The sequence below is a fragment of the Aedes albopictus genome, chromosome 1 (assembly GCF_035046485.1).
Source record: "Aedes albopictus strain Foshan chromosome 1, AalbF5, whole genome shotgun sequence".
In the NCBI taxonomy this organism is placed as follows: domain Eukaryota; kingdom Metazoa; phylum Arthropoda; class Insecta; order Diptera; family Culicidae; genus Aedes; species Aedes albopictus.
In genome coordinates, this window is record NC_085136.1 from 309,159,864 (window position 1) to 309,185,484 (window position 25,621).

The following is a 25,621-nucleotide window of genomic DNA, read 5'->3' on the forward strand; positions in this document are numbered from 1 at the left end:
ATTCTGTGTAAGGAATCCTGAGAGGATTATGTAAAGAACCCGGAGAGGGTTCTGTCAAGAATCCGGAGAGGATTCTGTCGAGAATCCGGAGAAGATTCTGTCAAGAATCCGGAGAGGATTCTGTCAAGGGAACGTCCATAAATTACGTCACGCAAAAATTGCCCATTTTCAACCCCCCCTCCCCCCTATGTCACACTTTTTGTATGAGATCTCTGAAATTTTTGTATGGGTCGTCACACTTAGCTGAACCCCCCCTCCCCCCTAAAAGCGTGTCGTAATTTATGGACGCCACCCAATAATCCGGAGAGGATTCTGTCAAGAATCCGGAGAGGATTCTGTCAAGAATCCGGAGAGGATTCTGTCAAGAATCCGGAGAGGATTCTGTCAAGAATCCGGAGAGGATTCTGTCAAGAATCCGGAGAGGATTCTGTCAAGAATCCGGAGAGGATTCTGTCAAGAATCCGGAGAGGATTCTGTCAAGAATCCGGAGAGGATTCTGTCAAGAATCCGGAGAGGATTCTGTCAAGAATCCGGAGAGGATTCTGTCAAGAATCCGGAGAGGATTCTGTCAAGAATCCGGAGAGGATTCTGTCAAGAATCCGGAGAGGATTCTGTCAAGAATCCGGAGAGGATTCTGTCAAGAATCCGGAGAGGATTCTGTCAAGAATCCGGAGAGGATTCTGTCAAGAATCCGGAGAGGATTCTGTCAAGAATCCGGAGAGGATTCTGTCAAGAATCCGGAGAGGATTCTGTCAAGAATCCGGAGAGGATTCTGTCAAGAATCCGGAGAGGATTCTGTCAAGAATCCGGAGAGGATTCTGTCAAGAATCCGGAGAGAATTCTGTCAAGAATCCGGAGAGGATTCTGTCAAGAATCCGGAGAGGATTCTGTCAAGAATCCGGAGAGGATTCTGTCAAGAATCCGGAGAGGATTCTGTCAAGAATCCGGAGAGGATTCTGTCAAGAATCCGGAGAGGATTCTGTCTAGAATCCGGAGAGGATTCTGTCAAGAATCCGGAGAGGATTCTGTCAAGAATCCGGAGAGGATTCTGTCAAGAATCCGGAGAGGATTCTGTCAAGAATCCGGAGAGGATTCTGTCAAGAATCCGGAGAGGATTCTGTCAAGAATCCGGAGAGGATTCTGTCAAGAATCCGGAGAGGATTCTGTCAAGAATCCGGAGAGGATTCTGTCAAGAATCCGGAGAGGATTCTGTCAAGAATCCGGAGAGGATTCTGTCAAGAATCCTGAGAGGATTCTGTCAAGAATCCTGAGAGGATTCTGTCAAGAATCCTGAGAGGATTCTGTCAAGAATCCTGAGAGGATTCTGTCAAGAATCCTGAGAGGATTCTGTCAAGAATCCTGAGAGGATTCTGTCAAGAATCCTGAGAGGATTCTGCAAAGAATCCTGAGAGGATTCTGCAAAGAATCCTGAGAGGATTCTGCAAAGAATCCTGAGAGGATTCTGCAAAGAATCCTGAGAGGATTCTGCAAAGAATCCTGAGAGGATTCTGCAAAGAATCCTGAGAGGATTCTGCAAAGAATCCTGAGAGGATTCTGCAAAGAATCCTGAGAGGATTCTGCAAAGAATCCTGAGAGGATTCTGCAAAGAATCCTGAGAAGATTCTGCAAAGAATCCTGAGAGGATTCTGCAAAGAATCCTGAGAGGATTCTGCAAAGAATCCTGAGAGGATCCTGCAAAGAATCCTGAGAGGATTCTGCAAAGAATCCTGAGAGGATTCTGCAAAGAATCCTGAGAGGATTCTGCAAAGAATCCTGAGAGGATTCTACAAAGAATCCTGAGAGGATTCTGCAAAGAATCCTGAGAGGATTCTGCAAAGAATCCTGAGAGGATTCTGCAAAGAATCCTGAGAGGATTCTGCAAAGAATCCTGAGAGGATTCTGCAAAGAATCCTGAGAGGATTCTGCAAAGAATCCTGAGAGGATTCTGCAAAGAATCCTGAGAGGATTCTGCAAAGAATCCTGAGAGGATTCTGCAAAGAATCCTGAGAGGATTCTGCAAAGAATCCTGAGAGGATTCTGCAGAGAATCCTGAGAGGATTCTGCAAAGAATCCTGAGAGGATTCTGCAAAGAATCCTGAGAGGATTCTGCAAAGAATCCTGAGAGGATTCTGCAAAGAATCCTGAGAGGATTCTGCAAAGAATCCTGAGAGGATTCTGCAAAGAATCCTGAGAGGATTCTGCAAAGAATCCTGAGAGGATTCTGCAAAGAATCCTGAGAGGATTCTGCAAAGAATCCTGAGAGGATTCTGCAAAGAATCCTGAGAGGATTCTGCAAAGAATCCTGAGAGGATTCTGCAAAGAATCCTGAGAGGATTCTGCAAAGAATCCTGAGAGGATTCTGCAAAGAATCCTGAGAGGATTCTGCAAAGAATCCTGAGAGGATTCTGCAAAGAATCCTGAGAGGATTCTGCAAAGAATCCTGAGAGGATTCTGCAAAGAATCCTGAGAGGATTCTGCAAAGAATCCTGAGAGGATTCTGCAAAGAATCCTGAGAGGATTCTGCAAAGAATCCTGAGAGGATTCTGCAAAGAATCCTGAGAGGATTCTGCAAAGAATCCTGAGAGGATTCTGCAAAGAATCCTGAGAGGATTCTGCAAAGAATCCTGAGAGGATTCTGCAAAGAATCCTGAGAGGATTCTGCAAAGAATCCTGAGAGGATTCTGCAAAGAATCCTGAGAGGATTCTGCAAAGAATCCTGAGAGGATTCTGCAAAGAATCCTGAGAGGATTCTGCAAAGAATCCTGAGAGGATTCTGCAAAGAATCCTGAGAGGATTCCGCAAAGAATCCTGAGAGGATTCCGCAAAGAATCCTGAGAGGATTCTGCCAAGAATCCTGAGAGGATTCTGCAAAGAATCCTGAGAGGATTCTGCAAAGAATCCTGAGAGGATTCTGCAAAGAATCCTGAGAGGATTCTGCAAAGAATCCTGAGAGGATTCTGCAAAGAATCCTGAGAGGATTCTGCAAAGAATCCTGAGAGGATTCTGCAAAGAATCCTGAGAGGATTCTGCAAAGAATCCTGAGAGGATTTTGCAAAGAATCCTGAGAGGATTCTGCAAAGAATCCTGAGAGGATTCTGCAAAGAATCCTGAGAGGATTCTGCAAAGAATCCTGAGAGGATTCTGCAAAGAATCCTGAGAGGATTCTGCAAAGAATCCTGAGAGGATTCTGCAAAGAATCCTGAGAGGATTCTGCAAAGAATCCTGAAAGGATTCTGCAAAGAATCCTGAAAGGATTCTGCAAAGAATCCTGAGAGGATTCTGCAAAGAATCCTGAAAGGATTCTGTCAAGAATCCTGAGAGGATTCTGCAAAGAATCCTGAGAGGATTCTGCAAAGAATCCTGAGAGGATTCTGCAAAGAATCCTGAGAGGATTCTGCAAAGAATCCTGAGAGGATTCTGCAAAGAATCCTGAGAGGATTCTGCAAAGAATCCTGAGAGGATTCTGCAAAGAATCCTGAGAGGATTCTGCAAAGAATCCTGAGAGGATTCTGCAAAGAATCCTGAGAGGATTCTGCAAAGAATCCTGAGAGGATTCTGCAAAGAATCCTGAGAGGATTCTGCAAAGAATCCTGAGAGGATTCTGCAAAGAATCCTGAGAGGATTCTGCAAAGAATCCTGAGAGGATTCTGCAAAGAATCCTGAGAGGATTCTGCAAAGAATCCTGAGAGGATTCTGCAAAGAATCCTGAGAGGATTCTGCAAAGAATCCTGAGAGGATTCTGTCAAGAATCCTGAGAGGATTCTGTCAAGAATCCTGAGAGGATTCTGTCAAGAATCCTGAGAGGATTCTGTCAAGAATCCTGAGAGGATTCTGTCAAGAATCCTGAGAGGATTCTGTCAAGAATCCTGAGAGGATTCTGTCAAGAATCCTGAGAGGATTCTGTCAAGAATCCTGAGAGGATTCTGTCAAGAATCCTGAGAGGATTCTGTCAAGAATCCTGAGAGGATTCTGTCAAGAATCCTGAGAGGATTCTGTCAAGAATCCTGAGAGGATTCTGTCAAGAAGAGAGCAGAGCAGAGCAGAGCAGAGCAGAGCAGAGCAGAGCAGAGCAGAGCAGAGCAGAGCAGAGCAGAGCAGAGCAGAGCAGAGCAGAGCAGAGCAGAGCAGAGCAGAGCAGAGCAGAGCAGAGCAGAGCAGAGCAGAGCAGAGCAGAGCAGAGCAGAGCAGAGCAGAGCAGAGCAGAGCAGAGCAGAGCAGAGCAGAGCAGAGCAGAGCAGAGCAGAGCAGAGCAGAGCAGAGCAGAGCAGAGCAGAGCAGAGCAGAGCAGAGCAGAGCAGAGCAGAGCAGAGCAGAGCAGAGCAGAGCAGAGCAGAGCAGAGCAGAGCAGAGCAGAGCAGAGCAGAGCAGAGCAGAGCAGAGCAGAGCAGAGCAGAGCAGAGCAGAGCAGAGCAGAGCAGAGCAGAGCAGAGCAGAGCAGAGCAGAGCAGAGCAGAGCAGAGCAGAGCAGAGCAGAGCAGAGCAGAGCAGAGCAGAGCAGAGCAGAGCAGAGCAGAGCAGAGCAGAGCAGAGCAGAGCAGAGCAGAGCAGAGCAGAGCAGAGCAGAGCAGAGCAGAGCAGAGCAGAGCAGAGCAGAGCAGAGCAGAGCAGAGCAGAGCAGAGCAGAGCAGAGCAGAGCAGAGCAGAGCAGAGCAGAGCAGAGCAGAGCAGAGCAGAGCAGAGCAGAGCAGAGCAGAGCAGAGCAGAGCAGAGCAGAGCAGAGCAGAGCAGAGCAGAGCAGAGCAGAGCAGAGCAGAGCAGAGCAGAGCAGAGCAGAGCAGAGCAGAGCAGAGCAGAGCAGAGCAGAGCAGAGCAGAGCAGAGCAGAGCAGAGCAGAGCAGAGCAGAGCAGAGCAGAGCAGAGCAGAGCAGAGCAGAGCAGAGCAGAGCAGAGCAGAGCAGAGCAGAGCAGAGCAGAGCAGAGCAGAGCAGAGCAGAGCAGAGCAGAGCAGAGCAGAGCAGAGCAGAGCAGAGCAGAGCAGAGCAGAGCAGAGCAGAGCAGAGCAGAGCAGAGCAGAGCAGAGCAGAGCAGAGCAGAGCAGAGCAGAGAAAATAGTTGTTAATCCCAAAAACAAGAAGTTATACTAAATACATTCGAACGAGACAGACTTTCACTGATGACCTAGTTTTTTAACCTCATTCCTCGTTAGACAGACACCATTTCAAATCGTCAGGACTTATTGTGGAGAAACTCCCCAAAACGCATTATTTTGAGCACCAACCCACCTTATTAATCACTTCCAAACATCCAGAGAGCACAGAAACGATGACGAACCATTATTCCATCCAGTCATCCATCACCATTAGTGCCCGATGCAACGAGTTATGTAGCTAGCGAATAGCCTAGTGCACCTGGGTCGAATCGCGCCTTCTTCTCGTGCAATCATATTCGTCGAAAAATGCTTCAGCGCCAGAACACCTGACACAATAGTTTTCCGTGCGCCCTTTTGGCTGGAGAGGATACCTAGTCTAGTGTCGCTCGGTGTCGCGACCAGCCAAAAAGACAAAAGACTGTCACATGCACTTCGTCCGTTTGCCTTTGGATGCATTGCTGTATACACTGAGAAAAACTTTCACTTAAATGTCATTAGAAATTATGTGAAGATCTGGTTGGAGAATCAAGCATAAGGAATCCAAGCAACATCCAAGTAGCATTTGATCAGGATTTTAAACCAATCAAATAAACGCTGATTTCTTCTTCATAAAGTTTAATGAAAAATATTTTCAGTGTATGTCTCCCTCAGCCGTCGAACAGCGAAGCCTGTCCGTCCGCTTCCGTGTGCTCGGCGTGCGTCGGTCGTGTCGCGTTGCTTTCCGGTTGTTTCGGTGGGCCGTCCACGAGCCAATACAATGAATACAATATACCTCCCAGCTCTCAAGCGCACACACAGGTAGGCAGTAGATGAATCGGAAAGTAAATAAATCATCATCCTCCTTGTTTGCTTGCTTCTCGACTCGACACGAAAGGGAGGGAGGCCTCATGGTTGACCCAAAAACGAAATGAGCAAAGCCAGCCATGACGAGGTGTTTTGTTCTGATGGGAGTTGTCGTGGCTGACTTGGATCGATTGCGGGGCGATGGACATAAGTTGGTAACATTTCGAATTCCATCTTAAATCAGATCCTAATCGAAATCAAACTAACTACTGTAACGTTGTAAGCTAGTTCCTAGGAATAGGACTAGGACAAAAACAAGACTAGGACTAGACTAGAACTAGACTAGGACTAGACTAGGACTAGACTAGGACTAGACTAGGACTAGACTAGGACTAGACTAGGACTAGACTAGGACTAGACTAGGACTAGACTAGGACTAGACTAGGACTAGACTAGGACTAGACTAGGACTAGACTAGGACTAGACTAGGACTAGACTAGGACTAGACTAGGACTAGACTAGGACTAGACTATAAGACCAGCTAGACTAGAACTAGGACTAGGACAAGGACAAGGGATAGGTTAAATTGCGGAGTGATGGAGATGAGTAAAGAAGTTGATAACATTTCGAATTCCATCCTAAATCAAATCCAAATCGACAGTAAAACAACTACTGTAACGGCTACAGCTAGTTCGTAGGACTAGGACTAGGACAAGGACTAGGATTAGGACTATGACTAGGACAAGGACTAAAACTAGGACTAGACTAGGACTAGACTAGGGCTATAGTAGGACTAGACTAGGACTAGACTAAGACTAGACTAGGACTAGACTAGGACTAGACTAGGACTAGACTAGGACTAGACTAGGACTAGACTAGGACTAGACTAGGACTAGACTAGGACTAGACTAGGACTAGACTAGGACTAGCCTATAGGACCAGCTAGACTAGAACTAGCACAAGGACAAGGGATAGGCTAGACTAAAATGTTACGATCCGAGCTAAGGGACATTTCGACAAACCTCGGATACAATGAGCCAATTATCAAGATAAGCAAAATATCTACAAAGCCCAAACCGTGGAACGTTTTCTCTTGTACCGATTAACCCTTCAGCTACAACGAATTGCGCAGCGTTTGGCAATTAGATAATTGGGTAAACACTGCGACACAGACAAAGCAGCAACCTAGACAGCAATACAAAATTCTCCCCTTCATCATTTCTTCGAATTATAATCGAATGCATCTCTCAGTCGTCGCGTCGCATATAATGAACGCCAGCAGGCGGCGCATTTCCTTCACGGATTGACGCGTTTTTGGGTCAATCGTCACACACAAAGCAAAGCATGCCAGGCGGTCGTCGTCGTCCACGGCAACAACGCGACGCGACTGTTCGCCTTTTGCTTTCGCAAAGGTTGCTGTGATTGCGGTGGCGACGGACTGTTTTCTCAGTAAACGCAAAGGTGACGACGACGCTAGCATAGCGCGCCGCTAACCGAACGAAGCCTTACCTGGATTGAGTGGTGTCCCTTGGACGACTGCAAGCTGCCCGCCACCACCTCCGCCGACGGCATTGTTGCCGTTGCCGTTGCCATTGTTCAGCAGACCGCCGAGCAGGGACGCCGACGGGGAGGACTCGGCCAGCGAGGGCGACGACGAGCGATCCGGACGAAGCTGCGGTGTTAGGATGAAAACCACCCCGAGTATAATCCAATTCATTATCATCCGCTAGTACTGACATCACCAAATGCTCATTTAAATTTTAATTGAAGGGAGCACATGACGACTTAAGGGTGGTTGTGGTGGTGACGGTGATGATGAGCTACTGACTGTCGCCGCTTCCTGGTTCTACCGCTTCAGGTGCTGCGATTGTTGGGATAGGTAGGTAGATGATGAAAGCTCGTATAGGGAGGAATTGACGTTGCATCTAGAGGGGGCGGGGCTACGTTAGCACACAATATCAAGCTTCTTGCTTCACAGCTAAATTGCTTCCTATGATCATACACTTGAGAACATCTGCAATGGACACTGATTTGCTTCCAATTTCGCCGGATATGCCAAAACTTTGATGAAATCTTAGAACAATAGCACATACACTTTGATTTGGCGATTGAACACACACATACACTTTAGGGGAAGAAACTTTCAATAGGCAGGATTTTCATTAGCAGGCTACTTCTTCTTAAATTTTCAATTTTCATTAGCTTATTGGGCGATCATCTTTATCGCCAATGATCGTGATTTTTCTTCACCAAACGTGCTCAACATTTCGTTATCAAGCACTTATACACACATTCACACTCATCACATACGCACAGACATTTCCCGACAATTTCCGATAACGCGCGCGTACGCGACGAAAACGCGGCGAATCGAAGATGGCGCGACGATTGCGGTTTACATCTTTAAACGGGGTAGGCGGTGGTTATAGACACGTAGTTGATGTTTTTTTTTCACTATTTCTTCGTGATTGTTAGATTAGGCAATCATATCTATTGATCCTTTAGGCGTACAGACTACTACTACTATTGATCAGTAGTTGGAGGCTTCGTGTCTATCGGTGAATCGGTGACTGGACTGAAACGAGAAGAAGAGAGAAATCAGAAACCGAAGGAATTAGGTAAGGTCACGGATAACTATAGTGTATTAAATATAACTATTTTTAATGTTAAAACGAGCTATGCATGGCGACCATAGATAGACCACTGGATAGAGTTCGGAATTGACAGGATGACTCCATCTTCGCCGGGATCGAGTAGTGGATGTAAACTATTTCCGAGTCAACGATCAAGAGGACATTCCGAATATGGTTGAAGACAAAGCTTAAAAATCCTCGACTACCTGCAACTTAGAGATATTCGCCACAAGCTCTTGAGAAAATCCTCTAAGAATTCTGGAGAGGATCCTCTAAGGATTGTGGAGAGAATCCTCTCAGAATTCTGGAGAGAATTCTTTAAGAATTCTGGAGAGAATCTCCTAGAGCTTCTGGGGAGAATCATCTCAGGTTTTAGAGACGAACCAGCCAAGGGCTGAAAGTCTCTTGAATAAAGACAAATCAATCAATCAATCATCTCAGGATTCTAAGCAGAATCCTCTCAGGATTCTGGGCAGCATCTTCTCAGGATTCTGGGCAGAATCATCTCAGGATTCTGGGCCGATCCCTCTCAAAATTCTGGGCAGAATCCTCTCAGGATTCTGGGCAGAATCCTCTCAGAATTTTGGAAAGAATTCTCTCCGGATTCTGGAGAGAATCCTCTCCGGATTCTTGAGAGAATCCTCCCAGGATTCTTGAGAGATTCCTCTCCGGATGCTGGAGAGAACCTTTCAGGGTTTTGGAGAGAATCCTCTCAGGATTTTGGGCAAAATCCTCTCAGAATTTTGAAAAGAATTCTCTCCGGATTCTGGGGAGAATTCTCTCCGGATTCTGGAGAGAATTCTCTCCGGATTCTTGAGAGAATCCTCCCAGGATTCTGGAGAGAATCCTCTCAGGATACTGCAGAGAATCCTCTCAGGATTCTGCAGAGAATCCTCTCAGGATTCTGCAAAGAATCCTCTCAGGATTCTGGAAAAAATCCACTCAGGATTCTGGAAAGAATCCTCTCAGTATTCTGGAGAGAATTGTCTGAGGATTATGGAGAGAATCCTCTCAGGATTCTGCAGAGAATCCTCTCAGGATTCTGCAGAGAATCCTCTCAGGATTCTGCAGAGAATCCTCTCAGGATTCTGCAGAGAATCCTCTCAGGATTATGCAGAGAATCCTCTCAGGATTCTGCAGAGAATCCTCACTGGATTCTGCAGAGAATCCTCTCAGGATTCTGCTGAGAATCCTCTCAGGATTCTGAAAAGAATCCTCTCAGGATTATGGAAAGAATCCTCTCAGGATTCTGGAAAAAATCCACTCAGGATTCTGGAGAGCATCCTCTAAGGATTCTAGAGAGAATCCTCTCAGGATTCTGGAGAGAATCCTCTCAGGATCCTGGAGAGAATCCTCTCAGGATTCTGGAGAGAATCCTTTCAGGATTCTGGAGAGAATCCTTTCAGGATTCTGGAGAGAATTCTTTCAGGATTCTGGAGAGAATCCTCTCAGGATTCTAGAGAGAATCCTCTCAGGATTCTGGAGAGAATCCTTTCAGGATTCTGGAGAGAATCCTTTCAGGATTCTGGAGAGAATCCTTTCAGGATTCTGGAGAGAATTCTTTCAGGATTCTGGAGAGAATCCTCTCAGGATTCTAGAGAGAATCCTCTCAGGATTCTGGAGAGAATCCTTTCAGGATTCTGGAGAGAATCCTTTCAGGATTCTGGAGAGAATCCTTTCAGGATTCTGGAGAGAATCCTTTCAGGATTCTGGAGAGAATCCTTTCAGGATTCTGGAGAGAATCCTTTCAGGATTCTGGAGAGAATCCTTTCAGGATTCTGGAGAGAATCCTTTCAGGATTCTGGAGAGAATCCTTTCAGGATTCTGGAGAGAATCCTTTCAGGATTCTGGAGAGAATCCTTTCAGGATTCTGGAGAGAATCCTTTCAGGATTCTGGAGAGAATCCTTTCAGGATTCTGGAGAGAATCCTTTCAGGATTCTGGAGAGAATCCTTTCAGGATTCTGAAGAGAATCCTTTCAGGATTCTGGAGAGAATCCTTTCAGGATTCTGGAGAGAATCCTTTCAGGATTCTGGAGAGAATCCTTTCAGGATTCTGGAGAGAATCCTTTCAGGATTCTGGAGAGAATCCTTTCAGGATTCTGGAGAGAATCCTTTCAGGATTCTGGAGAGAATCCTTTCAGGATTCTGGAGAGAATCCTTTCAGGATTCTGGAGACAATCCTTTCAGGATTCTGGAGAGAATCCTTTCAGGATTCTGGAGAGAATCCTTTTAGGATTCTGCAGAGAATCCTTTCAGGATTCTGCAGAGAATCCTCTCAGGATTCTGCAGAGAATCCTCTCAGGATTCTGCAGAGAATCCTCTCAGGATTCTGCAGAGAATCCTCTCAGGATTCTGCAGAGAATCCTCTCAGGATTCTGCAGAGAATCCTCTCAGGATTCTGCAGAGAATCCTCTCAGGATTCTGCAGAGAATCCTCTCAGGATTCTGCAGAGAATCCTCTCAGGATTCTGGAGAGAATCCTCTCAGGATTCTGGAGAGAATCCTCTCAGGATTCTGCAGAGAATCCTCTCATGATTCTGCAGAGAATCCTCTCAGGATTCTGCAGAGAATCCTCTCAGGATTCTGCAGAGAATCCTCTCAGGATTCTGCAGAGAATCCTCTCAGGATTCTGCAGAGAATCCTCTCAGGATTCTGCAGAGAATCCTCTCAGGATTCTGCAGAGAATCCTCTCAGGATTCTGCAGAGAATCCTCTCAGGATTCTGCAGAGAATCCTCTCAGGATTCTGCAGAGAATCCTCTCAGGATTCTGCAGAGAATCCTCTCAGGATTCTGCAGAGAATCCTCTCAGGATTCTGCAGAGAATCCTCTCAGGATTCTGCAGAGAATCCTCTCAGGATTCTGGAGAGAATCCTTTCAGTATTCTGGAGAGAATCCTTTGAATATTCTGAAGAAAATCCGCTAAGGATTCTGGACAGAATCCTCTAAGGATTCGAGAGTGAAACCTCAAAGGACTCTGGGGAGAATACCCCCAGGGTTCTGGAGAGAATCCTCTCAGGATTTTGGGCAGAATCCTCTCAGAATTTTGGAAAGAATTCTCTCCGGATTCTGGAAAGAATTCTCTCCGGATTCTTGAGAGAATCCTCCCAGGATTCTGGAGAGATTCCTCTCCAGATGCTGGAGAGAACCTCTCAGCATGCAGGAGAGAATCCTCTCAGCATTCTGGGGAGCACGCAGAACTCGATGTACACAGCGCAACGAGTAACTTTCACGCAGCGACCGAAAAGACAAAAGAATTTTCACGCAGATTTGTGTAACACTGGATCAACACAAAAAATGTGCTGATCCGGTGTTACACAAATCTGCGTGAAAATTCTTTTGTCTTTTCGGTCGCTGCGTGAAAGTTACTCGTGTGCTGTGTTGTTTCATTTGAGGGTGAGAATCCTCTCAGGATTATGGAGAGAATCCTCTAAGGATTCTGGAAAGAATCCTCTAAGTATTCTGGAAAGAATCCTCTAGGGATTCTGGAAAGAATCCTCTAAGTATTCTGGAGAGAATCCTTTCAGGATTCTGGAGAGAATCCTTTCAGGATTCTGGAGAGAATCCTTTCAGGATTCTGGAGAGAATCCTTTCAGGATTCTGGAGAGAATCCTTTCAGGATTCTGGAGAGAATCCTTTCAGGATTCTGGAGAGAATCCTTTCAGGATTCTGGAGAGAATCCTTTCAGGATTCTGGAGAGAATCCTTTCAGGATTCTGGAGAGAATCCTTTCAGGATTCTGGAGAGAATCCTTTCAGGATTCTGGAGAGAATCCTTTCAGGATTCTGGAGAGAATCCTTTCAGGATTCTGGAGAGAATCCTTTCAGGATTCTGGAGAGAATCCTTTCAGGATTCTGGAGAGAATCCTTTCAGGATTCTGGAGAGAATCCTTTCATGATTCTGGAGAGAATCCTTTCATGATTCTGGAGAGAATCCTTTCAGGATTCTGGAGAGAATCCTTTCAGGATTCTGGAGAGAATCCTTTCAGGATTCTGGAGAGAATCCTTTCAGGATTCTGGAGAGAATCCTTTCAGGATTCTGGAGAGAATCCTTTCAGGATTCTGGAGAGAATCCTTTCAGGATTCTGGAGAGAATCCTTTCAGGATTCTGGAGAGAATCCTTTCAGGATTCTGGAGAGAATCCTTTCAGGATTCTGGAGAGAATCCTTTCAGGATTCTGGAGAGAATCCTTTCAGGATTCTGGAGAGAATCCTTTCAGGATTCTGGAGAGAATCCTTTCAGGATTCTGGAGAGAATCCTTTCAGGATTCTGGAGAGAATCCTTTCAGGATTCTGGAGAGAATCCTTTCAGGATTCTGCAGAGAATCCTCTCAGGATTCTGCAGAGAATCCCCTCAGGATTCTGCAGAGAATCCTCTCAGGATTCTGCAGAGAATCCTCTCAGGATTCTGCAGAGAATCCTCTCAGGATTCTGCAGAGAATCCTCTCAGGATTCTGCAGAGAATCCTCTCAGGATTCTGCAGAGAATCCTCTCAGGATTCTGCAGAGAATCCTCTCAGGATTCTGCAGAGAATCCTCTCAGGATTCTGCAGAGAATCCTCTCAGGATTCTGCAGAGAATCCTCTCAGGATTCTGCAGAGAATCCTCTCAGGATTCTGCAGAGAATCCTCTCAGGATTCTGCAGAGAATCCTCTCAGGATTCTGGAGAGAATCCTCTCAGGATTCTGGAGAGAATCCTCTCAGGATTCTGGAGAGAATCCTCTCAGGATTCTGGAGAGAATCCTCTCAGGATTCTGGAGAGAATCCTCTCAGGATTCTGGAGAGAATCCTCTCAGGATTCTGCAGAGAATCCTCTCATGATTCTGCAGAGAATCCTCTCAGGATTCTGCAGAGAATCCTCTCAGGATTCTGCAGAGAATCCTCTCAGGATTCTGCAGAGAATCCTCTCAGGATTCTGCAGAGAATCCTCTCAGGATTCTGCAGAGAATCCTCTCAGGATTCTGCAGAGAATCCTCTCAGGATTCTGCAGAGAATCCTCTCAGGATTCTGCAGAGAATCCTCTCAGGATTCTGCAGAGAATCCTCTCAGGATTCTGCAGAGAATCCTCTCAGGATTCTGCAGAGAATCCTCTCAGGATTCTGCAGAGAATCCTCTCAGGATTCTGGAGAGAATCCTTTCAGTATTCTGGAGAGAATCCTTTGAATATTCTGAAGAAAATCCGCTAAGGATTCTGGACAGAATCCTCTAAGGATTCGAGAGTGAAACCTCAAAGGACTCTGGGGAGAATACCCCCAGGGTTCTGGAGAGAATCCTCTCAGGATTTTGGGCAGAATCCTCTCAGAATTTTGGAAAGAATTCTCTCCGGATTCTGGAAAGAATTCTCTCCGGATTCTTGAGAGAATCCTCCCAGGATTCTGGAGAGATTCCTCTCCAGATGCTGGAGAGAACCTCTCAGCATGCAGGAGAGAATCCTCTCAGCATTCTGGGGAGCACGCAGAACTCGATGTACACAGCGCAACGAGTAACTTTCACGCAGCGACCGAAAAGACAAAAGAATTTTCACGCAGATTTGTGTAACACTGGATCAACACAAAAAATGTGCTGATCCGGTGTTACACAAATCTGCGTGAAAATTCTTTTGTCTTTTCGGTCGCTGCGTGAAAGTTACTCGTGTGCTGTGTTGTTTCATTTGAGGGTGAGAATCCTCTCAGGATTATGGAGAGAATCCTCTAAGGATTCTGGAAAGAATCCTCTCATGATTCTGGAAAGAATCCTCTAGGGATTCTGGAAAGAATCCTCTAAGTATTCTGGAAGGAATCCTCTAAGGATTCTGAAAAGAATCCTCTAAGGATTCTGGAGAGAATCCTCCCAGGATTCTGGAGAGAATCCTCCCAGGATTCTGGAGAGAATCCTCCCAGGATTCTGAAGAGAATCCTCCCAGGATTCTGAAGAGAATCCTCCCAGGATTCTGAAGAGAATCCTCCCAGGATTCTGGAGAGAATCCTCCTAGGATTCTGGAGAGAATCCTCCCAGGATTCTGGAGAGAATCCTCCCAGGATTCTGGAGAGAATTCTCCCATGATTCTGAAGAGAATCCTCCCAGAATTCTGGAGAGAATCCTCCCAGGATTCTGGAGAGAATCCTCCCAGGATTCTGGAGAGAATCCTCCCAGGATTCTGGAGAGAATCCTCCCAGGATTCTGGAGAGAATCCTCCCAGGATTCTGGAGAGAATCCTCCCAGGATTCTGGAGAGAATCCTCCCAGGATTCTGGAGAGAATCCTCCCAGGATTCTGGAGAGAATCCTCCCAGGATTCTGGAGAGAATCCTCCCAGGATTCTGGAGAGAATCCTCCCAGGATTCTGGAGAGAATCCTCCCAGGATTCTGGAGAGAATCCTACCTGGATTCTGGAGAGAATCCTCCCTGGATTCTGGAGAGAATCCTCCCTGGATTCTGGAGAGAATCCTCCCAGGATTCTGGACAGAATCCTCCCAGGATTCTGGAGAGAATCCTCCCAGGATTCTGAAGAGAATCCTCCCAGGATTCTGGAGAGAATCCTCCCAGGATTCTGGAGAGAATCCTCCCAGGATTCTGGAGAGAATCCTCCCATGATTCTGGAGAGAATCCTCCCAGGATTCTGGAGAGAATCCTCCCAGGATTCTGGAGAGAATCCTCCCAGGATTCCGGAGAGAATCCTCCCAGGATTCTGGAGAGAAGCCTCTCAGGATTCTGGAGAGAAGCCTCTCAGGATTCTGGAGAGAATCCTCCCAGGATTCTGGAGAGAATCCTCCCAGGATTCTGGAGAGAATCCTCTCAGGATTCTGGAGAGAATCCTCTCAGGATTCTGGAGAGAATCCTCTCAGGATTCTGGAGAGAAGCCTCTCAGGATTCTGGAGAGAATCCTCCCAGGATTTTGGAGAGAATTCTCTCAGAATTCTGATGAGAATCCTCTCAGGATTCTGATGAGAATCATCTCAGGATTCTGATGAGAATCCTCTCAGTATTCAGATGAGAAACCTCTTAAGATTCTGATGAGAATCCTCACAGGATTCTGAAGAAAATCCTCTCAGGATTCTGAAGAGAATCCTCTCAGGATTCTGAACAGAATCCTCTCTCGGTTCTGAGGTGGAAATTGGTATCTTTTGAGGTGGAAAATGTTTTCCATTTTTGCAGAAACCATTTTTTGTGAAATTTTATTTAATCCATTCTGCAAAAACGAAAAACATTTTCCACCACAACAAAAATTCAGAAGATACCTTGATCCATACTCTACATGTGCACGAAAACCGATTTTAAAAATATCGTTATTTAATAAAAAATAAAAAAAAAACAAAAAGTGAGGAAATGCTTCCAGTTTCGCCTTAAGGACGCAAACCGTTTATTTATATTTTTGTTTCTTTATTACAGATCCAGTTAGAACAGCATTTTCCATTTACTTCTCGTTCCATGATGTTCCATGTGATTGCACACATGCGTACGCTTCCACATCGCATTGCCAGCAACCATGTGATTCCAGTAAGAATCACCCTCTCTTTTGCCCATACATATACATTCTCCAGAGAGTTTCGTGATCATAAACATCATGATGAGTGCCGTACACCTCAGGGACCATCATCATTGAACGGTCTTGTGCGTATATGCCAAAAGCGTACGTATAGCAAGTGGATAGATGAAGAACTACGACAAAAACTTGTTCCTTCGCCCACTGCTTTAGTGCTTTGTTGTGTTCTGGTTCCTCTTCGTATTCCCTTTAGGTTCGATTACGAAACAAGTTACAGTAACCATCGTAAGGGGAAATTACATTTCTCTGTTGTCTGTTACAAGAATTTGATCGAAAGAACAGTCAGTGCTTATTTAGCATCAAAGCCCTACGCAACGATAACTGTTATCGTTTGTCAAACTGTCAAAGTAGTCAGACTACAAAACGGCAATTCTAATGCTATTGGTTTTAACATCCTGTCGTACAAATGTGGAAATTAAACATTTTTCTTTGGAATGTCTACATCATTCAACAATAATATCTGGCCGTTTGACTTTAAAACGATTACGAAGCTGTAAAGTTTTATCGTTTATCTTCGTACCCCTACTGTGTGAACTATGCTATACTTTCAAAACGCATTACAGCAGGGCTGTGTATTCCCTCTCATTTGTTTCCTTTCCAATTGCGTAAGCCTCCTCGACCTTGCTCGTTCGTTTATCATTCTCGTCCCGTCCTTCCCATTTCGCAACGAGCTGTCCAAAAAGTGTTTGTATGTTCAATTTTATATCCAATTTTGGCGGGTGCGTGCGTGATTTTATTTTTCTGCCTCCACCCAACTGTCTCACCCCTCGCTCCTCTTCTCCACGCACTCAATAAACGGATTTACTGCACTGGCAGAAAAATAAAGAATCGGCACAAGGTGCCGGAGCAATCATAAATTAGAGAACCCCTCCTCCGGGCAGTGGCCCGGTAGGCACAAGTTGCAGAATATTGCACGCCCCGCAGCACGATTGTCTTGAGGTTGTCTGATAAGAATTTTACTGCCGCCAGCCGAACACGAAGAGGGTCGATGAGCCCGTCTTTCCTTGGGAGGGGTCGCGCATCTTTCCATCTTTTGTTTATTGCCTTTGCCGACGTCGTCGCTTTATTTATTTACCGTTGAACCGGAAAATCCCATCAAAACTCTGCAAAAAACCTGGGGGCACCACCACCAAATTGAAAACCGTTTGGGAGAGGGGGAAGAAGACCAAAAATCGATTACATGACTGGTTGGTAGGATCAGCAAAATAAAAGTGTCCCACCCCTCGCCTTCTTTTGGCACTGCACAGCTAGAAGTTGCCAAACTGTCATCGGTAGGGGTGGACTGCTGCTTTTTCGTTGCTCGCGAGTTAAAGGATAATGGTTGATTTTTGTGGTTTGACGCAAAAAATCGTTTGAAGTTGAAAAAAAACTAGTGGGGCTGTCTGTGTTGGCCAGGAAGTGGAATTAATTTTGAAAAATTGAATTCAGCGGGGTTGCCGCCGATGACTTTGTGATTTTCAATAAATTGGTAATGTATATCCAGTGATGCCAGTAAGGGAATGTACGGTACTAGGGGAATGGCGTTGAATAGTCTAGTAACATGTCGATGACGAATTCGTCTTGTAGAGGTTTTAACAACCGTCATATAACCTTAAATCTTTTATTTTGGTTTTATGATTGTTCTAAGAACCTCTTAGGCTTATTCGACTAAAAAATGCTACTTGGGAACCAATTATCGAAAATTGACCAATTGAATATAAAATTAAATAAATAATTTGCTGTTGATGGGGGTCTCTCTCCATATTCTCAACAGAATCCTTAAAGGGTTCTAATTCACATCTCCTCAGCTCTCCTGTGAATGCTCCTACAATTCCTGACCAAATCTTCTCTGGATTTTAAGAGCTATTCTCTCCAGAATCCAAGAAGGATTCTCTGTAGAATCCTGGTATGATTCTCTTCAGAATCCTTGGAGAATTCTATACCGAATCTTAAGAGGATTAATCCATATTCCTGGAAGAATTTCCTTCTCTTCAGAATCCTGAAAGGTTCTCTTCAGAATCCTGAAAGGATTCTCTTCAGAATCCTGAAAGGATTCTCTTCAGAATCCTGAAAGGATTCTCTTCAGAATCCTGAAAGGATTCTCTTCAGAATCCTGAAAGGATTCTCTTCAGAATCCTGAAAGGATTCTCTTCAGAATCCTGAAAGGATTCTCTTCAGAATCCTGAAAGGATTCTCTTCAGAATCCTGAAAGGATTCTCTTCAGAATCCTGAAAGGATTCTCTTCAGAATCCTGAAAGGATTCTCTTCAGAATCCTGAAAGGATTCTCTTCAGAATCCTGAAAGGATTCTCTTCAGAATCCTGAAAGGATTCTCTTCAGAATCCTGAAAGGATTCTCTTCAGAATCCTGAAAGGATTCTCTTCAGAATCCTGAAAGGATTCTCTTCAGAATCCTGAAAGGATTCTCTTCAGAATCCTGAAAGGATTCTCTTCAGAATCCTGAAAGGATTCTCTTCAGAATCCTGAAAGGATTCTCTTCAGAATCCTGAAAGGATTCTCTTCAGAATCCTGAAAGGATTCTCTTCAGAATCCTGAAAGGATTCTCTTCAGAATCCTGAAAGGATTCTCTTCAGAATCCTGAAAGGATTCTCTTCAGAATCCTGAAAGGATTCTCTTCAGAATCCTGAAAGGATTCTCTTCAGAATCCTGAAAGGATTCTCTTCAGAATCCTGAAAGGATTCTCTTCAGAATCCTGAAAGGATTCTCTTCAGAATCCTGAAAGGATTCTCTTCAGAATCCTGAAAGGATTCTCTTCAGAATCCTGAAAGGATTCTCTTCAGAATCCTGAAAGGATTCTCTTCAGAATCCTGAAAGGATTCTCTTCAGAATCCTGAAAGGATTCTCTTCAGAATCCTGAAAGGATTCTCTTCAGAATCCTGAAAGGATTCTCTTCAGAATCCTGAAAGGATTCTCTTCAGAATCCTGAAAGGATTCTCTTCAGAATCCTGAAAGGATTCTCTTCAGAATCCTGAAAGGATTCTCTTCAGAATCCTGAAAGGATTCTCTTCAGAATCCTGAAAGGATTCTCTTTAGAATCCTGAAAGGATTCTCTTTAGAATCCTGAAAGGATTCTCTTCAGAATCCTGAAAGGATTCTCTTCAGAATCCTGAAAGGATTCTCTTCAGAATCCTGAAAGGATTCTCTTCAGAATCCTGAAAGGATTCTCTTCAGAATCCTGAAAGGATTCTCTTCAGAATCCTGAAAGGATTCTCTTCAGAATCCTGAAAGGATTCTCTTCAGAATCCTGAAAGGATTCTCTTCAGAATCCTGAAAGGATTCTCTTCAGAATCCTGAAAGGATTCTCTTCAGAATCCTGAAAGGATTCTCTTCAGAATCCTGAAAGGATTCTCTTCAGAATCCTGAAAGGATTCTCTTCAGAATCCTGAAAGGATTCTCTTCAGAATCCTGAAAGGATTCTCTTCAGAATCCTGAAAGGATTCTCTTCAGAATCCTGAAAGGATTCTCTTCAGAATCCTGAAAGGATTCTCTTCAGAATCCTGAAAGGATTCTCTTCAGAATCCTGAAAGGATTCTCTTCAGAATCCTGAAAGGATTCTCTTCAGAATCCTGAAAGGATTCTCTTCAGAATCCTGAAAGGATTCTCTTCAGAATCCTGAAAGGATTCTCTTCAGAATCCTGAAAGGATTCTCTTCAGAATCCTGAAAGGATTCTCTTCAGAATCCTGAAAGGATTCTCTTCAGAATCCTGAAAGGATTCTCTTCAGAATCCTGAATCTCTTCAGAATCCTGAAAGGATTCTCTTCAGAATCCTGAAAGGATTCTCTTCAGAATCCTGAAAGGATTCTCTTCAGAATCCTGAAAGGATTCTCTTCAGAATCCTGAAAGGATTCTCTTCAGAATCCTGAAAGGATTCTCTTCAGAATCCTGAAAGGATTCTCTTCAGAATCCTGAAAGGATTCTCTTCAGAATCCTGAAGGATTCTCTTCAGAATCCTGAAAGGATTCTCTTCAGAATCCTGAAAGGATTCTCTTCAGAATCCTGAAAGGATTCTCTTCAGAATCCTGAAAGGATTCTCTTCAGAATCCTGAAAGGATTCTCTTCAGAATCCTGAAAGGATTCTCTTCAGAATCCTGAAAGGATTCTCTTCAGAATCCTGAAAGGATTCTCTTCAGAATCCTGAAAGGATTCTCTTCAGAATCCTGAAAGGATTCTCTTCAGAATCCTGAAAGGATTCTCTTCAGAATCCTGAAAGGATTCTCTTCAGAATCCTGAAAGGATGCTCTTCAGAATCCTGAAAGGATGCTCTTCAGAATCCTGAAAGGATTCTCTTCAGAATCCTGAAAGGATTCTCTTCAGAATCCTGAAAGGATTCTCTTCAGAATCCTGAAAGGATTCTCTTCAGAATCCTGAAAGGATTCTCTTCAGAATCCTGAAAGGATTCTCTTCAGAATCCTGAAAGGATTCTCTTCAGAATCCTGAAAGGATTCTCTTCAGAATCCTGAAAGGATTCTCTTCAGAATCCTGAAAGGATTCTCTTCAGAATCCTGAAGGGATTCTCTTCAGAATCCTGAAAGGATTCTCTTCAGAATCCTGAAAGGATTCTCTTCAGAATCCTGAAAGGATTCTCTTCAGAACCCTGAAAGGATTCTCTTCAGAACCCTGAAAGGATTCTCTACAGAGTCCTGAAAGAATCCTCTACAGAATTGTGAAAAGATACTTTCTAGAATCCTGAGAGCATGAGAGCATGCTCTCTAGAATCCTTAAAAGATTCTCTCCAAAATCATGAGAGGTTACTCTCCAGAATCCTGGAAGGATTCGCTCCAGAATCCTGGAAGGATTTGCTCCAGAATCCTGAAAGCATTCGCTCCAGAATCCTGGAAGGATTTGCTCCAGAATTCTGAAAGGATTCTCTCCAGAATCCTGAAAGGATTCTTTCCAGAATCCTGAAAGGATTCTCTCCAGAATCCTGAAAGGATTCTCTCCAGAATCCTGAAAGGATTCTCTCCAGAATCCTGAAAGGATTCTCTCCAGAATCCTGAAAGGATTCTCTCCAGAATCCTGAAAGGATTCTCTCCAGAATCCTGAAAGGATTCTCTCCAGAATCCTGAAAGGATTCTCTCCAGAATCCTGAAAGGATTCTCTCCAGAATCCTGAAAGGATTCTCTCCAGAATCCTGAAAGGATTCTCTCCAGAATCCTGAAAGGATTCTCTCCAGAATCCTGAAAGGATTCTCTCCAGAATCCTGAAAGGATTCTCTCCAGAATCCTGAAAGGATTCTCTCCAGAATCCTGAAAGGATTCTCTCCAGAATCCTGAAAGGATTCTCTCCAGAATCCTGAAAGGATTCTCTCCAGAATCCTGAAAGGATTCTCTCCAGAATCCTGAAAGGATTCTCTCCAGAATCCTGAAAGGATTCTCTCCAGAATCCTGAAAGGATTCTCTCCAGAATCCTGAAAGGATTCTCTCCAGAATCCTGAAAGGATTCTCTCCAGAATCCTGAAAGGATTCTCTCCAGAATCCTGAAAGGATTCTCTCCAGAATCCTGAAAGGATTCTCTCCAGAATCCTGAAAGGATTCTCTCCAGAATCCTGAAAGGATTCTCTCCAGAATCCTGAAAGGATTCTCTCCAGAATCCTGAAAGGATTCTCTCCAGAATCCTGAAAGGCTATTCTCTCCAGAATCCTGAAAGGCTATTCTCTCCAGAATCCTGAAAGGATTCTCTCCAGAATCCTGAAAGGATTCTCTCCAGAATCCTGGAAGGATTCTCTCCAGAATCCTGGAAGGATTCTCTCCAGAATCCTGAAAGGATTCTCTCCAGAATCCTGAAAGGATTCTCTCCAGAATCCTGAAAGGATTCTCTCCAGAATCCTGAAAGGATTCTCTCCAGAATCCTGAAAGGATTCTCTCCAGAATCCTGAAAGGATTCTCTCCAGAATCCTGAAAGGATTCTCTCCAGAATCCTGAAAGGATTCTCTCCAGAATCCTGAAAGGATTCTCTCCAGAATCCTGAAAGGATTCTCTCCAGAATCCTGAAAGGATTCTCTCCAGAATCCTGAAAGGATTCTCTTCAGAATCCTGAAAGGATTCTCTCCAGAATCCTGAAAGGATTCTCTCCAGAATCCTGAAAGGATTCTCTCCAGAATCCTGAAAGGATTCTCTCCAGAATCCTGAAAGGATTCTCTCCAGAATCCTGAAAGGATTCTCTCCAGAATCCTGAAAGAATTCTCTCCAGAATCCTGAAAGAATTCTCTCCAGAATCCTGAAAGGATTCTCTCCAGAATCCTGAAAGGATTCTCTCCAGAATCCTGAAAGGATTCTCTCCAGAATAATGAAAAGAATCTCTCCAAAAATTCCTGAGGTTACTCTCCAGAATCCGGACAGGATTTTTACCCGAATCCTGACAGGATTCTCTCCAGAATCCTTAAAGGGTTCTCTCCAGAATACTGACAGAATTCTCTCCAGAATCCTGAAAGGATGCTCTCCAGAATCCTGACAGGATTCTCTCCAGAATCTTGCGAGGGTTCTCTCCAGAGTCCTGCGAGGAATCTCTCCAGAATCCTGCGAGGATTCTCTTCAGAATCCTGCGAAGATTCTCTCCAGAATCAGGCTTGAATTTTCTCTCCAGAATCCAGGGAGGATTCTCTCCAGAATCCAGGGACAGATTCCGAAGTTTCTCTCCAGAATCCAGGGTGGATTCACTTCAGAACCCCTAACGGGTTTTCTCCTATATCCGTGAGTGATTGTCTCTAGAATCCCATGATTCTCTTAAGAACCTTTAGAAGATTCGCTCCAGAATCCAAAGATGATTATCTTCAGAATCCCAGGAGATTCCTGGGAAGATTTTCTAAAGAATCCTGGGAGCATTCTCTCCGGATTCCTGAGAAAAGACGGTTCTCTACATTACAAAACTCCCTTTAGAATTCTCGGAACATTTCCTCCAGCTTCCTGTTATCTAGAACTCAGAGGATTTTCTCCACATTTCTGAGAGGTCTCTTGTCATTTGTTTTTGTTGTTATTTTAGATGACTTATTTTTCATGACATTTTGGTTTTCGACTTTCTTCAGACGCAATTATATCGCTGGAGCTTTTTTTCATCTCCCATCGAGCTAGAAGTGTGTACGTAAAATTGTAGATAGTTCATCCATTAACCATGATTCAAAGTATAGTATTCACATCGACGAGTTTAATCTCCTAGACCAACGGTCGTAGCAGTACTGCGATTCATTTTTCCTGCGTCCATTTCGAACTTAGTTCTGCTTCATGCCACGTATGCTACCAGACATTTTAGTAATAATGTGAGGCATTTCTGGGCCCATAACCTGTTATAAACGTAGCTGACATCACAGATTTGACTGCAGAGTGATAATTCCACGGTGTGCTGAGATCACACAACGATGCTTTTAGATTTCAAGGATATCGTTTCTATTAATTTCACATGATTTCCTCTTCTCCGGAGTGAAACTAGATGGTTAGCTTTTTTGTAATCTACTAGCTTGACTGGAGCGTCTTGCAAGACTCGTTTGCGTTGATTTTTTCATGTTAAATTACATGCCATACCACATATTCTGATGCGAAGCGAAGCATTGTTTTGTTTACTACCAACCACAGATAAGAGCGTCTGTACTGATCTGTAAGTGTCTAATCAATCTCCGGTGTTTCATTCTTTTGATATTTACTGAATATCGAAGCGATTGGGTCCAATTTATACTTCTGGTATCGATGACACTGGACATCAGCATGCAAGTCTGTATTTTGTGGACTGTTATACCTTAAAACGCACGCGGATTTTGCTGATACAGATTTGTTCTGGAATATAACTGGCGTTGAATATTCTTTGACTGGCTATTGAAACTACTGATGCACTGTACAGCGTGAAACGAATACTTTTAATCCGACTTTATTCACATGATTTTCTTCCTGCTCCTTGTAGATTCCTCTTGCTACGATGATGAAACATCTTCATTACACCTGGATTATTTCACTAGAATCAGCACATTCGCTTCAACTGTCTTGTAATCCAATCTCATACCGAAGGTCTCAGCTACACACATTCCACCACTAAACTTCATTCAACGTTTCAAGTTGCACCTATAAATTACAAACACCCAGGCCTGTTCTGGCATTCACAACCGTAATTCCTTCACACCAGGTTCATCATCATCACCAATATCAGACTCCGAAAATCCGAATTCTACCCTCTCGTTGTTCCTATTGGAAACCAAGCTCGCATATACCCTGGAACGAGTCTCACTAAAGTCCAATAGTTCAACACACCCCCATTCCACGGCAACGTTCTTCTTGTTGTTACCTCGCTTTGCATCTATCTTCATCACAATCGTTGCCGTTCTTCTTCATCACACCACTAGCAGCAGCAGCAGCAACAGCTACTAAAACACAAAACATGGATCGCGTTCCGTTTTACCTTTCGCAAGAGCGACCACCAACCCACAGAAACATATCCCAACATCATTCCTATATGCCATGCCGAAGAAGGAAGAAGATAGCTTTCACGCACACCACCGTACAGATCTTTTACACTGCCATCCAAGTAGGCCTCGACAGAATCGCGAAAATCCGCTTAGATTGCTTCGATTCTTCCACGCTGGGATCAGCCTCCCATCAAGGATGACTTGATGAATTCGTCAGGAACTGACATTTGTTGATTCCGTGATGATTTGGCTGAATTTTCGAACGAATCATTCCCCGAATATCCCCGTACACATACACATGCATCTCCATGTCAAAACACAGTCCAATTAGACACTGCTTTTGCACAACGAGAACAAAAAACAGCCGAACTTTACGACGGGTCGATTGAGGTACGATACACTCCCTGCAAGTGGTAGATCATTACCTTTTGGGAACTGGAACTTCCGCAGCTGAAGGTTGTCCTGTTTCCTGTAATTGCTGCGAATTACGTCACGGTCACGACAGCAGTTCCGCCAGAACCCCAACCAAACAAACTCATACACAGGAAAAACACACAATTTTTTCCACCTTCGTTTCTCTTCCACGGAACGGCAACTAGTTTGTCGCCTACTTGTGTACTCCTTGCCTCTTCACTCCGCTTCACCACCCCGTCTTCGAACAATCGCGGTCACCGTCAATTACCATCCAGGAACCTTCTGCCGTCACACCGAAACCCATCGAAGCAGGCTCCCGCGGGAGCACCGCACGCACAAACAATAGGAAAAATCACCGCCACCGCAAAAAGGCGCACACGAAAACACACGGTAGCTTTTTCCACCCCTCACCACTCCGGGGGGATTTGGAAACACCACACACAATGCAGAGAGTTGAAGACCGGTGCGACCACGAACGGCCGTGGAGACGTCCTACCGAGACTAAAGTTCCACTACAACTGGCGACGGTGAAGACGACGAACAGCCACGACCGACCGACCGCAGCAAGTTAACAACATAACACCAATACTACTAGGTAGCTGGAGTCGAACGAATGACAAACGAAAGCACACGGATGGGTGGGTGGTGAGAGCTCGTAGTAGGCGAGGAAACGTGTGGGGAAAACCTGTTTTCCGTCATCAACTTTGCACAGCTGCTGAGCCGACTCGTAGTATTCACCACCTTTTGGGAAAAGCACACCACAACCGTGCTCGGATGTGGGGAGCTTTTGCTGGTTCGAAAAGA

General features: G+C 44.5%; 1 protein-coding gene across 1 annotated transcript in view; it reads right to left on the reverse strand.

Annotated features, from left to right (window-relative positions):
* LOC109621728 (uncharacterized) overlaps positions 1–25,407 on the reverse strand; it is a 634,920-nt gene extending 609,513 nt beyond the window's left edge. The window contains exons 1-2 of the mRNA XM_062847117.1: positions 24,829–25,407; positions 7,382–8,447 (exon numbers count right to left, since the gene is read on the reverse strand). Of these exons, the coding sequence (XP_062703101.1) occupies positions 7,382–7,595 (214 nt within the window). The 5' untranslated portion in view covers positions 7,596–8,447; positions 24,829–25,407. The remainder of the gene's footprint in view (positions 1–7,381; positions 8,448–24,828) is intronic.
* Positions 25,408–25,621: the final 214 nt, after the last annotated feature.